Below are 14,883 nucleotides of genomic sequence, written 5' to 3' on the forward strand. Positions count from 1 at the left end.
AGAGTAGTGATTTATCCCGGATACTTTTAGTCCTCCTTATTTAGTTCTCTCTAATAAGCAAGTCGAAGTCATTTGGTATCGATTGTTTCAATGCTAGTGCAAACAGATGGGGTATTGACTCTTTTCTCCATATCAAAATGCAGCAAACCTTGCCATTCCAAGGATTATTTTCTGTTATTTAACTGTATGAAAGTTGCTGCTGCGTAGTGCAATGCAGTGCAAATAATATTAGAAATGCTATACTGATATTATTATCATGGTTTCATGAAAACAACAACAACAACAACAATAAATATATAAAATGAACAACAGAGGACGTGCAATTATGAGTAAGTAAAACATCTAATGGATAGAGGGGCCATAAGCACTAGTTGTCTTCATAGCTGTATTTACTGAATTATCTTATAAATGTAGCTCACCGCATCTAAAGTGTTAATGAAAACACCATATCTTCCTAAATAATCATACAATGCTTTTTTATTTCAGTTATTGCACATCTACTAACATCTGTGTTTAACATTTACTGCTGCATTCAATATTGACGCCGTAAAAATGGAGAGTGTAATTCCAATGCGTTTATATTTTTACATCTTAATATAAAAAGTTTTTATTTGTACTAATAGGAATCGTTATGATGCAACATTCCCATGAACAGCCAGCAGTCAATAGGCAGAAACCGTTTGGTTTTGATTAAGAGAAAGTTTTTCTTCAGCTCAAGGGACACGAATATTCCCTTCTTGATAGTAACGCTTCTAAAAGAGTCCAATTTGGGGAGACGGGGCGATCTCTGATATGGATCAAGTGCCATCTGTGCCCAATTTACTCTCGGGTCGTGGATTATTGAATTGAATGATATGGGTGATTATCGACAAATGCTTTGAGCGCATTAGGTGGTCGTGTGAAACACTAATAGTGTTTGTGTCACGTGTCTGGCTGAGAGACTACTGGGGGGACAGACGCTTTAAAGACCGCGCTCCGGTCATCTCATTCACGCTGCAAGACTGATAGACAGAAGCAGAGGAGTCCAAACTCCGAGGGATCATCACCACTGATCCGGTCTGATGAAGCTCGAAGACAAGAAGTAGGCTAAACTATGAGAAGTTCCTCTCCACACGCGTAATTACGCACGTCAGCCCTTTCCCCTTATTTAAAGGTGTTTCTCGATAAAGGATGCTGGACCCCAAGGACTGTGGAGTGACAATGACGTCCAGCCATAAGATTTCCTTTTCTATAATTGATATATTGGATCCGAAGAAATTCAACAGCAAAAGGGTAAATGAACTTTCGATCATCGCGGAGAAGTTTCCTGTGCCAAATGCAGAGGGAACAAGTCTGGACTCGGACAGCACCGCAGGCGGAGACTTCAGAGTTGAGCGCACGGAATCAGGTAGAGAAAACAGACAATTTTAGAATATGATTCAGCCTGTGGATTAAACGTTTACGTGTCACTATTTAGCATCATTATTATGATGATTATCATTATTTTTTATTGCATATACCAATTATTTCGAAACATCCAGACTTAAATAAATGCGTATGCATACATTTTCATATCTTAACATTATAAACTAAGAGCGCATGAATAAAATAAACAATCTAAATTGTGAAATCTCACCACAAAACCTTTGTAGCTCCAGGCTACACACCAGCAAGTGAGACGCTATTTTCTATCAGATTTATTGTCATCTCTGTATGACCTTCCCTTAATTTCCAAGGCTGCGTTTCCTTTCAAGGAAGCCACAAAGGCTTGCTCCCAGAGCCCCAGCGTGTGATTGGCACTGGGACAGGCAGGCTAGATAATTGTTTAAATCGTCCCATTGAGGATGCCTCTGCGCGCTTTGATCGATATCCCATTACTGCATCCTGCATATCTCCCTCTAGCACCTTGCAGGTACAAACTTCACACCCCATCCATGTCTGATCCTAAATATCGTTCGATTAAAACTTCCCTTTAAATAGATGACATTTATCGACCCACCCGCAAATATGAAACTCCATTAGCACGTCATGGCTGAGGTGGCGGAGCTGGATTTAGACGGGATTTCTTTCCGCAACATGACATTTGAGGCGCTGTGTGGTTTATAAATTATTTAAGGATTAGTGACCAAGTCTCCCCCTCCTCTGACTCTATGCTCCAGCGACCTACGGATCCTAATCAAACACTTTACAGATGTCAACTTTAGGCCTTCTGTGTTTGGTATTTAAACTGCAGTTCAAAAAGGAACATCACTGCACAATGAAGGAAAAACTCTCTTACCTTTTGATATTTGACACATGACTTCTGTCTTGTCAGGAGCTGTCCTTTCAGCACCACGACCAATTTAGTCCATTTATCAAGCTGTTAGGCTTTTTGGCCTATTACTCAAAACACAGACATCAAAAGGTCCAATCAAATATTAGATATCTCTTCAAAAATGTAGTTTTGGAAATTGCTGTGAAAATTCAGTCAACTAATCAGTTACATTTTTAAAAACCATCAGGGAAGCCAAACCTTGATGTTCAGCTGCTTTAGATATGGGTGGATGAGGCCTACAGTTTCAATGTTTTACTGAAAAATAATTAATATGACTCTAATATGACAATTCCTTATATTATCCGTTAAATGCTGCAGAGGTTTACAGGATGTGAGCTCACTCTTCTTCTTCATTCACAGGGGAGGAGACAGGATATGAACCCTCCGCAGCCTCCAGGCATCATGCAGTTGATACAGACCCTCTTCTGCTCTCCCCTCCGGCTGAAACAGAGCCCTGTCTCACAGGAGAGCAGGACGATGGAGAGTCAGATTCCCTGCAGGACCCATCACCGCACAAGCGGCGGCGCCCAGAGCAGGCCTGTGCCAAACCACGGCGCGCCAGAACAGCATTCACTTACGAGCAACTGGTAGCTCTGGAAAACAAGTTCCGCACAACTCGGTATCTGTCCGTGTGCGAGAGACTAAACCTGGCCCTGTCCTTGAGTCTGACCGAAACCCAGGTGAAAATTTGGTTCCAGAACAGGAGGACCAAATGGAAAAAGCAGAACCCCGGGGCGGACAGCACCTTGCAGCCCGGCTCCAACTCCCTGGTCAATGTCAGTCCAAACCCACCCACGTGTGGGTCAAGCCCTGCCAGCTTCCACCAAACTTTCCCCAACTTCACCTCTGGGAATGTGATCTTTCACACGGCCGGTGCTGTTCCGCTTTCATCCACTGGAGGGCTCTTGCATCCCTTCATGTCCAGTGGTTTCGTCCAGCCGACTTATTTTAATCCACATCTATAAAAGAACCCAAGACTGATATGACAAATCTTTACGGGAACAAAAAAGCAACTGAACATTAAGCCTACTGCCCAGAATCATTGTAACTGTTGCATTGATGCCATATCATGTTCTACAAACTGACGGGAAAAGGAGGCACCTGTCAGGTACCATTACCATTTTTCCCTACTGGGGTACCTTTAAAGAAGTTGAAAGCTTCCTTATAAACCTCCAAATAAGCTGTTGACTGTCTTTAATCTTTTGTCATGGACTTTTTCCAAAACTTGAACATCATAACAAAAGGCCAAATAAGTGATCTGTGACTGAGCCAAACATTAGTGCTCCTTTATAGCTCTGTTAAAAGACTGCACCACTATGCACTCATTGTCTGTCCTTTGTCTGTTTGCTGAAACACCTGCTCACACTGTGTATTTGACAGCTCATACAGTATCATTTTCTGCATCTCTGCATTGTCTTTGTCTCAAACTGTGGCATATTGCAACCATCCAATACCCAGCTGTGTTTCTACCTCTCCCGGGCTTGCACAGCTTACGTCTGCTGCCATTTATACAGCATTATCAGTGTAACTTAATTAAAAAAAACATAAAACATCTGTGCGTGGCTCATGTATTACAAAGTAAAAACATTTCAAATGAGAATGAATTGCGGGACATTTAAATGTTGCATCAGTAATAGGTTTGTAATCGTGGTAGATCATTTTCTTGTCAAAGGGCCCATTGAACTTGCATCTCCTGCGCAACAAGGCTGAGATTCTACCAAGAATTAGTGCAAGAGGGATCTTAATGACCAGAGACGGAAGCCTATATGAGAGGAAGTCTAATATCTAAGCCTAACATAAAAACGAGACCTTCAACTAAACATTATTTCATTTTAGAACAGTACCATATTTGTTCTACACACTGGCAAAGTACAATTCCTCAAGTACTACTTGGTATATGTATTGTACATTTTTATACACTATATTTATATGACAGCTGAAGTTACTTTGCAGATACACAATATATAAAAGTTGATGATGATTTGATAATATTCTGCATCATTATTGTCTTAACTACCCAACATTATATAAATCCAAGTTAATGTATTCAGTATAATAATCCTGTAATATACAGGCACCAATTTGTTTTATTTTCAAATGTATATATTTTAGAGAGAATGACACCAATTTCTTACAAGAAACTATTTCAATAGGTTTATAAGCAGCAACCAACAGCTTTATTAAAGGATAATAAGTCAATTACAACTGTTTTATAGATCCCAGCAAATACTTTTGGCTTGCCAGATTGTAGAAAATCCTCTTCCAGCTGGAAATTTACTGTGTCTTTTAGCTAGCTCTTAAACCTACAACAACTGATTTTTTAGGGCCACTTGGGGGCAGTGGAAACAAGTTGTGAACACAACAATGACCTTATTATCACCTTTTAAGCTGTTATGGTGAACTTGTTGGCAAACAGTGGCACATCCAGTTACGGAGCAACATTAACTTTCACTTGGAGTCATGTTTATGGCCACCTGAGAAAGGTAAGTCAAATATTCACTCTTTTTTTAGCTCTGTTTACCAATCTCTGAGGTACATATGTGTTGATTTAGCTGCTAAATGCTTGACTGTGTTCATCAGCTAGATAACTATCCGTATCTTTGAGGTTTGAGATCTGAGTGATGATTCTCTGTAGGTTCATCACTACAAGCTTTAACACGGTCACATATTTTATTATTGTCATTCGATACATTGTTATTGTAAAAATATCGGTTCTAGCTGACTACTTACTGCAGCATCTGGACCAAAATCTATAGATTTAATAACAACTAATAAACATTATTAATAGGTTGATTAGAGATTATATTAAAACGGCTCATTTTAAGGTAACCAAACACCACAATTCTTATTATCAGATACACTAATGAAAACATACCTATGATTATTATATTAAATGTCTGCCAATAGATCCTCCACAATCTCCATAAAACAACTTAACAACTCATTAATGGCATATAACTGATCTATAAAGCAATAGTAATAATAAAGCCATTAGTTACATTTTACAAACCCTTAAGTTCCTTATTAGAAAGTGGTACCAATATATGAATAATATAAATGGGCTGTTGAGTAAGGAGCTACATTTTAATACTGAAGTACATTTATACTAATATAGTAATACTAATACTCATGTAGTTTTACTTAAGTAAGTCACTTTTAAATGAAGGACTAACTGCTGCTTATAGTGAGTCTATTACCTTCACTTACATTATACAACCACACAGTGTCACCATTCCCTTTCTTTTTGTCTTTCTTTCTACATAATCTCAGTTTATATGCAGACAGACAGTAGTGGAAGAAAAAAAAAATCATCATCAGTGTCAACAGTTTATTTAGTCACTACTACTAGTCATTTTCAAAGAATTTAAACATACTGCGTATCTGGTTTTAAATAACTTTTTAAAATATATTTTTGGGGGCTTTTATTGCCTTTAAATTAAGTGACAGCTGGCAGACAACATTGGACAAAGAGAGGTTGACAAGGACCACAAATCGGAGTCTGAAGTATGTACATTATAATACAATACATAGAAGATATGTATACGTATGCTACAGAATATGACAGAAGTGTAATGAATAATGAATAATAAGCTAAATCTTGTTGGTGACAGAATAAAGCAGAATATTGCACATTAACCAAAGACCAGACTTTTTTTGGTACATATATATACATTCTGTTATATAGCAATCTGTCATATTGGTCTTGTGAGTTTTATGAACCTTAATTGATTTTCATATTCACATTGACTGTAATTCACTGAGGCTCTTTTCTAGTGAAATAAACTTATATATGAGGCATTCACTCATTCCTGCTCTGGTAATAATGTGTGAATAAAACACAGTAAATGAAGGATAAGTTGCAAATTTGTCGAGGAGCATTTTCAGGGGGGAATGTATGCACATATTTACAGAGAGGGAAATTAGAAAAATTGAGCTATGCAACCACAGTTAATTGCATACCCCCTGCTAATTCTGGCACTACTGGCGTAATCGGTGTATGATTCTAGGAAGTACACTCTTCTGTTACACTTAATTTACATCTGTTTCTGCCTCGATGTTTAGTAGATGTGTATGACTGATGTAATGTATCACCCACTGAGCTCAGAGAAGCCAGCCAGCAGAACAGGGCAGACAGAAGAAAGATTTGGTATAACAGCTATAGGTAGCCAGGATGATCAGTGCAGAGGATTGGGATGGGAGAGCTTCAAACCCAGTGTCAAGCCAGTGTCATTAGTTGAGATCTTTCAAGAGTGTGTTGTGCTTTCACTACTTTGATCTACAATACACTGGTTGAATAAGCGGCTTCTGTCTATATCTGCAGACAGTGAGAGTGCTGCAGGGGGAAGAGACAGGAGGAGAGCAGACAGAGAATTTCTGGTAGGTAATTTTCTCCTGACATCAGTTTGACGGTTAGAGGGCTGACAAGCATCCTTCAATTAGATGGAATTTTCTCACTGCTGTCAAAACCTGGCCAATGTCAACTTGTCGCTGAAATTCTGGTGTTTGTGTAGCTACAATTTTAGTTTTTCTATGTCTTTCTTTCCCCCTCTTTCACATATGCATTCCTTTGCATTTCTTACAGATATGCACAACACACATTAATAAAATTTTGGTATTCCATCTAGTTTTGTTTGTTCTGAGTGATGCATATGAATGCCCCCCTGTGATACTTTTCATTCCAACAAGGCCTGGCATGCAGCCGAAGAATTTGACAGTTTTGATCAATACTCTTGAAAATTCGGCATAAGGAACCTATTCCATATTTTGGCTTGCGGCAACTGTTATACGACAATGTGATGAATAATTTTGCAAGGCATCTGAGGGGGGGTCATTTAGGTCTGGGCGAAGAGGGCGCTTGTTTAAAATTCATGCTGGAGAATGCTCTGGGACAAGGTCAGATGTTAATAGTAACAGTGCTTTCATGTCTACGTGTGTGTGTGTGTGTGTGTGTGTGTGTGTGTGTGTGTGTGTGTGTGTGTGTGTGTGTGTGTGCATGTGTGTGTGCGGTATGGGGAGAAAATTCCATCTACAGCCTATGTTCGCTGTACTTAACTGCTGCAGAGAAACGAGTAGGAGGCTTGAATAAATAAATGGAGCTGAGGATTTCCTGGTATGTGTGTGTGTGTGTGTGTGTGTGTGTGTGTGTGTGTGTGTGTCTGTGCTATCTTCAGCTGTGGTGATCCACAGGGACTGACGTCGTTTCCACTGAGGTTCACAGGTCAGATGGGAAGAGCGGGTGGTGGGTTGGGAGGTGAAAAAAGAAAGAAGAAGAGAGGTTTCCAGGTAGATCATTGTGTGAGTGTTTTATAAAGATACAACCATGTGTACTCACTGACAACAGCCAGTTTCTTATTCCTTCTAATAATTTATGAAAACGTTTTATCTATCTTGATATGTTATTTATGATTACTCACTTATATTAGACATCAATTAGCACTTAGTCCTTGACTCAGCTTGATGAAAATAGGCTTTCATGCTGATTTAATCCTAGAAAGGTCAAGTGCCTGATTGGTTGCTCATTTAAATTTTATATCTAAACCATCCTAAACCTGCATTAACACTGACACATAATTGCCTTGTGAAGGTGGTATGGTGACCTATTTATACATTCAGCAAATATGGAGCAACATTGGTGCTTATTTTGAGTCATATTCCGATATACTCTTCTTTTAGCTTTATTTTTGGTCTCCACCCACTCCTGAGACTCCTGTTTAGCAGCCTTAATGTTCCAGTACATTCACCAACTAGTTGATAACCTCGTCTGTCGTTTGTTCCTGGGCAGGAAGCAAGACTTTTCATTGAAAACAATTGCTTTCTGAAAATGACGCAGAGGAGAGTGCTGAGACTGAGATGAGGGTGTGGTCTGTAAAACAAAAACAATGAGCTGAAAAATGCTAAAATGCTTCATGGAGCTGAGGGAACAATCAGAGAACAGCAGGTAGAACTACAATTAAAATAACAGTGAAATTTTATTGTTGACCTTAAGAACTGGGTCCAAAATGAACAAAACCCCACAACAAATAATAAATAACTCCATTAGCTTTATCCGGGTCTGTCAAACCTTCCAAATCTTCCTCTGCAGGTGGACTGAGTTGTCATGGAAACAGTTATTTTGTCATCATGACCTTGACAATAACAACTGAGCAAACTCCATCGACTGAGGAAGACTGCAAGATGTTATTAAAAGCACAGTAAAAAGCTTTTAGGTGGATCTTGACTTAAGAATAGAATTTTTGTCAAAACACATTTATATCCCTCTCACTTTAATTTATAAAATCCAAAGTAAGGATTTTATTGTTCAATCAAAACAAATCAAAACATAAAAACTCTTACAATCTAAAAACAGCACATAACAAGTGATCCAATTGCAAGTGCAACATTTTAACCATGTATCGGTCTTATATCCAGAGCATCTTTGTGCTAGTGGTGGCAGTGAGGATCCAAGTTGGTTTATTTATAAGCCACAATGGCAGCAGTTCAGATATTTGCACCTACACACACACACACACACACACACACACACACACACACACACACACACAATGCTACTGCTGCATACTCAAAGCTTTTTTCTCTTCATTACAATGAGGTGTTCTGAATAAGTACTGTACAGTCAGATTTTCAGAAAGCAATGATTTCATTCTTCTATATGCTGCAGAATACAGTGGACAAGTCAATTCAACAGACATCACTCTGAGCTCATTATCTGTAATATCTGAAAGAGTGTGTGAGAACAAACTTCCCCAAATCATTGTGAAACTGCACTCCTGAACACAGCCCCAGGTTTTTATTATTCACTTTAAATTGCAGCCAATTACCTGTGAGCTTTGGCTCTGGTAAATTTTATTATAACTTCACCAACTTTATGATTCAAGGGGTGTAATACACTGGAATCAAATACTTTTTTAGGCATATATAGTATGCATATCTGTCAATCTGTGGACAATGTTACTGCCTTGCTGCGTATAATATGCAGGCCAAGAAAAAGAGAATGACAAGAACGCAGAAGCTGGTCTGGGAGACTTTGCAGACATTCTGCATTTGCTTGAGTTGTTAGAGTTTAGCTTGACATCTCTAGTAGATGCTTTGTATTTCAACTGCATCCTCCAGCGTGCTGCAGCGCAGCAGGGACCCTGGCCAAGGCAGGAGGAGATAAAACTGATTTCTTCTGTACCAAGCGGCAGTCAGCTGGCAGAAGGAGCCAGCTTGTAATGGTCTTTTAATCAGCTGTAGAGAGTGAAAGTCAGGTTGAGGTTTAAAATGGGGGATGGGGATGTCCTTGGAGGTTTGCCTGTTTGGGAATTCAGACGTGAGCTGTACCACCTCATCTTTGGGTCAGTTCAATGACAAACCTCGAAAGTCATAAAAATTTAAACAGCACCATTACCATAGCACGACTTGTTGAATATCTTTGCACAATTGTTTTATACTACATGCAGAATATTTACATTATGATTATTACACCAGTTGTTTCCTTTGCTTAAATTCTGTCTAAATCCCTGAAGCTAAAAATCAATATTACCAGACGTCAGAAAGCTACTGTGCTCGAAAAGGAATAAAATACCAAATGTTTGACAATCCAAACGCTCCCCTCTGTTTGCCTGCAGTCAGTCATTATTTCAGCTGTCTTCTCCAGCTGTTACCCACCATTAGGAAATGGTGTAATGAAATGAACTCTCCAAGTGTTAAAAGTAAGTAAATATAATAATTTCCATATTCATAATCAAATCTGTTTAATGATTGAATCATTTTCCTTGGTGTAACTGATTCTATTTTGAATGGGTTTTTTCTTTGGATTGGCTTGAGAGTGTACAGTGTGTTCAGATTTTCAGAGAAAGTCAATATTCTGTCTCATTCAGTCTGACTTTGCCCTCCCTCATTGATTTGTTCCTTCTATGATGAACAATGTGGTTTTGATAAAGCTATTTCTATGCAGAAGTGCCTTGCAGAAGCAAAAAAAGTTGCCTGTGAGAGGCAGAAAAGTGGCAAAACAATTAAAGCGGCCAAATTGAGCTACAGCAAGAGCAATTATGATTTAGAGTGAGACTTCCGGCCTAATCTGACTTCTGGGGAAATATTTGGATAACTTCCCAGTTAGGGTTTTTGCTCAAGAAAGTCCGGAAATGGCATGCCAATGTATGAGCGATGTCTTGGATAAATCTCTGGCAGGCAACAGCGATTAAGCTCGTCTGGTCCATCTCTTCCCTTCCCTCACAAATCTTTTGACTACGTATTTTAATCTTTGCACACAGGCCAACGTGGACACACTGATGTGATTACAAGACCACTAACTGGCACAGGAGTCAAGTCCTAGATGAAAAAATATTTTTCCAGGGAAGAGGCTTTATGGCTTGGGAAATGAGTGCAATGTGATTTAATCTTGAGTAAAATGAGGGGGGATTCCAGATCCCTAAATCACCTTTAACTGTGGGCTGAACTCAAGCAGAGCAACAGTAGTGTGTTTCCCATTGTCACGCTGAGAGGAGCCTGTTCTGCTAAAGGCCCTTGAGTATATAATCATCTAATCAGCTTGGGCCAGTGACAGAGAGATTGTTAGTTAAATGCTCTGTATAAAAACAACAACCCAAAAAGCAGTTGAAATTCATCCATTTTGTATGAAGTCTTATATAATGAGTGAGAATAAATATTGAAAATCCTATAAATAAACGGATGATCAGGCAGAATCTTGGTATTGATATTGCCCTTTGGTCAAAACAATGCAACAATAGTTATGAAACTTCCTCTCATTGACAATTTCTGTTTAATATTCTCTTCACCTCTCCTCTCCCCAAACACTGCAGCTTTACCAGATGTGTTGTTTCACTGATCTGATGCATTCAAAGGTCAGCTGTGCTAATAACACAGAAAAGGACAGAGCGCTGTTAATTACAGTCTGTCTCAAAGTCAAAGACCGCAGTGTCGCAAGAGTGCTTGTCCTCCCTTGCACACACACATTTATACACACACGTAGCTCCAACACGCTCATTAGAGGACATTATCTCGCAACGGCTGCTGCGTGAACTAATGGAAGTCTAATGAACTCTATGCTGCCGTTAGATAGGGAACGGGATGCAACAATCTGACTCTCACCTCTCATGCACAGATTCTGCAGTAAGTAAAATTTCTCAGTCAGATGCTTAGAGACCTACTACATTTACTGTTGAAATCCTGATGTCTCTGTGCTGGATCATAAACGCTCCAAGGTGAGCTGACATCCAGATATTTGACTCAGAAAGACAGAGATGGATGCAGCACGCAGAGAGGAAAATTTCAGCTTTTTAATGAGCCTGGGTTTCCTTCAAGGATCTCCAATAACAGTGTAAAAACACACACTTTTAACTCGTAGAATACTTCTGCAGGACTTTGAAGAAAGTGTCAACTTTCCAGAGATGATAGAGGAAGCTTGCAGACCTGTGTTATGTGGTTTTGGTGTAATTTGGTGGATTCCATATTGTATGAGAATGCCTGTCTTAAATGACACAGAAGATGAGGATTAAAAGTAAGTAAAATTAATTATATAGCCTTTGTCATAAGGTTCTTCACACAACAGTGCTAATATAGAGCAACAATGTTATAAAATTATGCTAAAAATGCATTCTTATTAAAGTTTAAAACTGCAGTATTAACCCAATTATTATTCAGTATTCATTTCAAAAAAGCCCACCATAACAGTTCAAATAGCCAAAGTCGTGATTCCTAGTTAAAAAGGTGAGTATTAAACCTGCAATAATTGATTGGTTTACCCCCTGAGGGAAGTGGAAAGAAGTTATAAACACAGCATTGACATATAATCATCTTTTGAGTTATTATGGCTGACTAGCAAATAGTTGCTATTTACACTCCCAGCAATGGGAGCAACATTATCATTCATTTGGAGTCATTTTTGTGTCCACCTGGTGGATGTAAGTCCAATATTCACTCTCTATTAGCTCTGTTTTGGTCTCTACCGGCTCTCTACCGAGTCCGATAGTTCTGAGGGAAAAATTTGACTCTTTGTTATTATAGCTGCTTTAAGGAATATTTTCTTAGTTGCACTAACACAAGTGTCTGTGTGTGAGTGTATGTGTGTGTGTTTTACAAGACTACAGCCAGGTTAGCAGCTCTGTAAGGCTGCACTTAGGTTCAGCAGTTTTTTGAGAAAAATGCAAATGTCAGCATGCTAACATGGTCACAATGAGTAATGCTAATATACTGATGTGTAGCAGGTATAATGTTTACCATGTTCATCATCTTAATTTTGAGTTATAGCATGCTAATGTTTGCTAGTCAGCACCTTTGACCCCAAAACTGACACCAAAGCATCTTGTTCGCCCCCCTGGTGGCTGACTGCAGTATAGGTCATAAAGCCCATTGCTTCTATGTTAGCAGATGGGACATGAGCAAACTAAAAAAGTAGATAATTAATATTTCTGATAAATTTGGTTTTATTCAGTGATGCTATAAAAAGCCGACTTGAATTGGCCGGGTTTATAGGTAGGACTTTGATACTGCGTCTCCAACAACATTCTCTACTGTGCAAACTCTGGCTCTGAATGACGTCACCAGTGCAAGATGGCAGCGTTCGCATCCGGGATATTTTGGCTTCATTTTTGTAGCAGGAGCAGTCGCAGGAGGTGGTCCCACAGCGTCCACCTTTAAACACTGATTGCCAGTACTAACGAGAAAGTACAACTGAGGCTGATGGGAATTCCTTTAGTTATGCAGGTATTTGGTCATAAACCAAAATATTACACACATTGAAATTTTTACCTGAGGACGCTTGATAAAATGTTAAGCGTCCACCAAAGTTGTTACATCAATGTGGGAACCAAATTTTTACGGAAATTCATCCACAAATATCAGCCTCATGGTGGTGCAAAAGTAAAAAGGCATCACCAAAGTTAAAATGATTCATCCTGTGGAGAAGAACGACCCGACTGACATTACTATCTACAGAATGATATCGTAATTTAATGGTGTGTTTGAATATGAGTACATTTATTAACACAAACCACATCTGATACATTCAAACTGATCAAAACTGATTCAGGTGACTCTGTGGGGAAATCTATCTGTTAGACTCCCTTCATTCACACAGCTTGAGCATCTCTGTGAGATGTGAATAAATCACAATCATTTTAACAGGAATTAACAGCAATTAGACTCGGAGTCTCATGCATATGGATATGCTCTAAAGGGGAGGCAGTTTATTCAAATGAGACTTTATCTTCATAGAGCAGCGTCAGTTTCCCAGGGCAGGCTCTTTCACTTGTCAGAAATGAACCATCTTACCTCTTTAAAGTTGCAACCGGTGGGAGCTCCAAAGATGAACATCACGGCAGCCCTCAACATTTCATTTCGTTTCGCTTATTTTTTTCTGTTTATTCCCGCCGAAAAAACAGATGTCATGATGAATGGCGAGGGAGTTGGCTCTCGACAACAGAATTAATTTTCTTCCTGTAAAGAGGAGGAAACGTGTCAATGACAGGGCTTACAGGGAACATGTAGAATGAAGTGAAAGGATTTAATTTAATCATGATAGGTCTTTTCACAGCATTAAACCCATCCATGCTGATAAAAACTGTAACTAGCAATGCACTTTACATTTGTGGACGTCTTTTTTGTTTACATACAATGACAATGTTGACAATGTGATCTCACACTTAAAATACACAGTGCTGTTGCAATGGAGTTTTTTTCGGGTATGTATGTATAATAGATGGGATAATGTGTCATTAGCAGTTATTGTGCATCAGTGGTGAAACACAGAAATAACTTGATATCAGTGTCAGTGATATTTATGTCTTCAACAGCAGCCTGTGTTCAAAATGTGGTTGAATAGCTTGCTACAGCACCTCTCCATTGCATGTGTTCCACTTTGATAACTGTCTTCAAGAAGATGAACTCATTTAAAGTTAAAGGCAGGTTGTGGAATAATGACAGCACCAAAATAATTTACTGCAAATACTGTAACTCCCATCTTTTTTTCTGAACATTTCTCATAAGATCACCATCAGCAACGAAATTAACCCACAAGATATTTGAAACGGATAAACTGATGGTCTTTTATAAACAACGTGACAAATACCATGGTGTCATCTGCAGTTCAGTTTCGTTTCAACAGAGCTTGTGGTTTTATCATTAGGGCCTATCGTGCTATTGTGAAACATCCACACTGACTCCCACTCGTACAGAATGAGTCACGGCAGCTAATGAAGAAAAAATGTTCTCCTTTACTTCAGAATAACTTTATGAACTAATTCCACCACCTGCACGTGACAGCTGTTCCGGTAAAAATACGATATCCTGTCGATATTACGTAACCAAAAAATGTCCCTGCTTGCACAATATTAATTACAAATTAAAAGCTGGTGAATTCTCCAAATCGCTCAAGGACATACAGTTGTTTGCTCTAATACCTTTGAATTACTTAAAGGCTGGAGCGCTGATGTGTGTATGAGTCTGATTTGTTCATAAAAACGAAACGGCCAAATAAAATAAAATGGACCATTTACAGGCAATGGTGTGTAAGTGATTTCTTAAGAACTTCAGTGATTCATTGTGCATCAACGTTTGGTCCTGAACACTAAAGTAGCCTATATGATACAGTA

The 14,883-nt window shown here is 38.9% G+C and overlaps 1 protein-coding gene across 1 annotated transcript; it reads left to right on the forward strand.

Annotated features, from left to right (window-relative positions):
* The first annotated feature begins 685 nt into the window (after nt 1-685).
* nkx1.2la (NK1 transcription factor related 2-like,a) lies at nt 686-3,845 on the forward strand. Its single transcript, XM_051378391.1, has 2 exons — nt 686-1,387; nt 2,654-3,845. The coding sequence occupies exons 1-2, from the start codon at nt 1,171-1,173 to the stop codon at nt 3,256-3,258; spliced, it is 822 nt and encodes a 273-aa protein (XP_051234351.1). The 5' UTR covers nt 686-1,170; the 3' UTR covers nt 3,259-3,845.
* Nucleotides 3,846-14,883: the final 11,038 nt, after the last annotated feature.

Source organism: Dicentrarchus labrax, unplaced genomic scaffold (assembly GCF_905237075.1).
Source record: "Dicentrarchus labrax unplaced genomic scaffold, dlabrax2021, whole genome shotgun sequence".
NCBI classification, from domain to species: domain Eukaryota; kingdom Metazoa; phylum Chordata; class Actinopteri; family Moronidae; genus Dicentrarchus; species Dicentrarchus labrax.

Excerpts from the sequence above, each read along its gene's own strand:
- nkx1.2la (XM_051378391.1), top strand. The coding sequence starts at position 1,171 with ATGCTGGACCCCAAGGACTGTGGAGTGACAATGACGTCCAGCCATAAG. Across the intron at positions 1,388-2,653 it reads AGTTGAGCGCACGGAATCAG|GGGAGGAGACAGGATATGAA; the intron begins GTAGAGAAAACA and ends CTTCATTCACAG.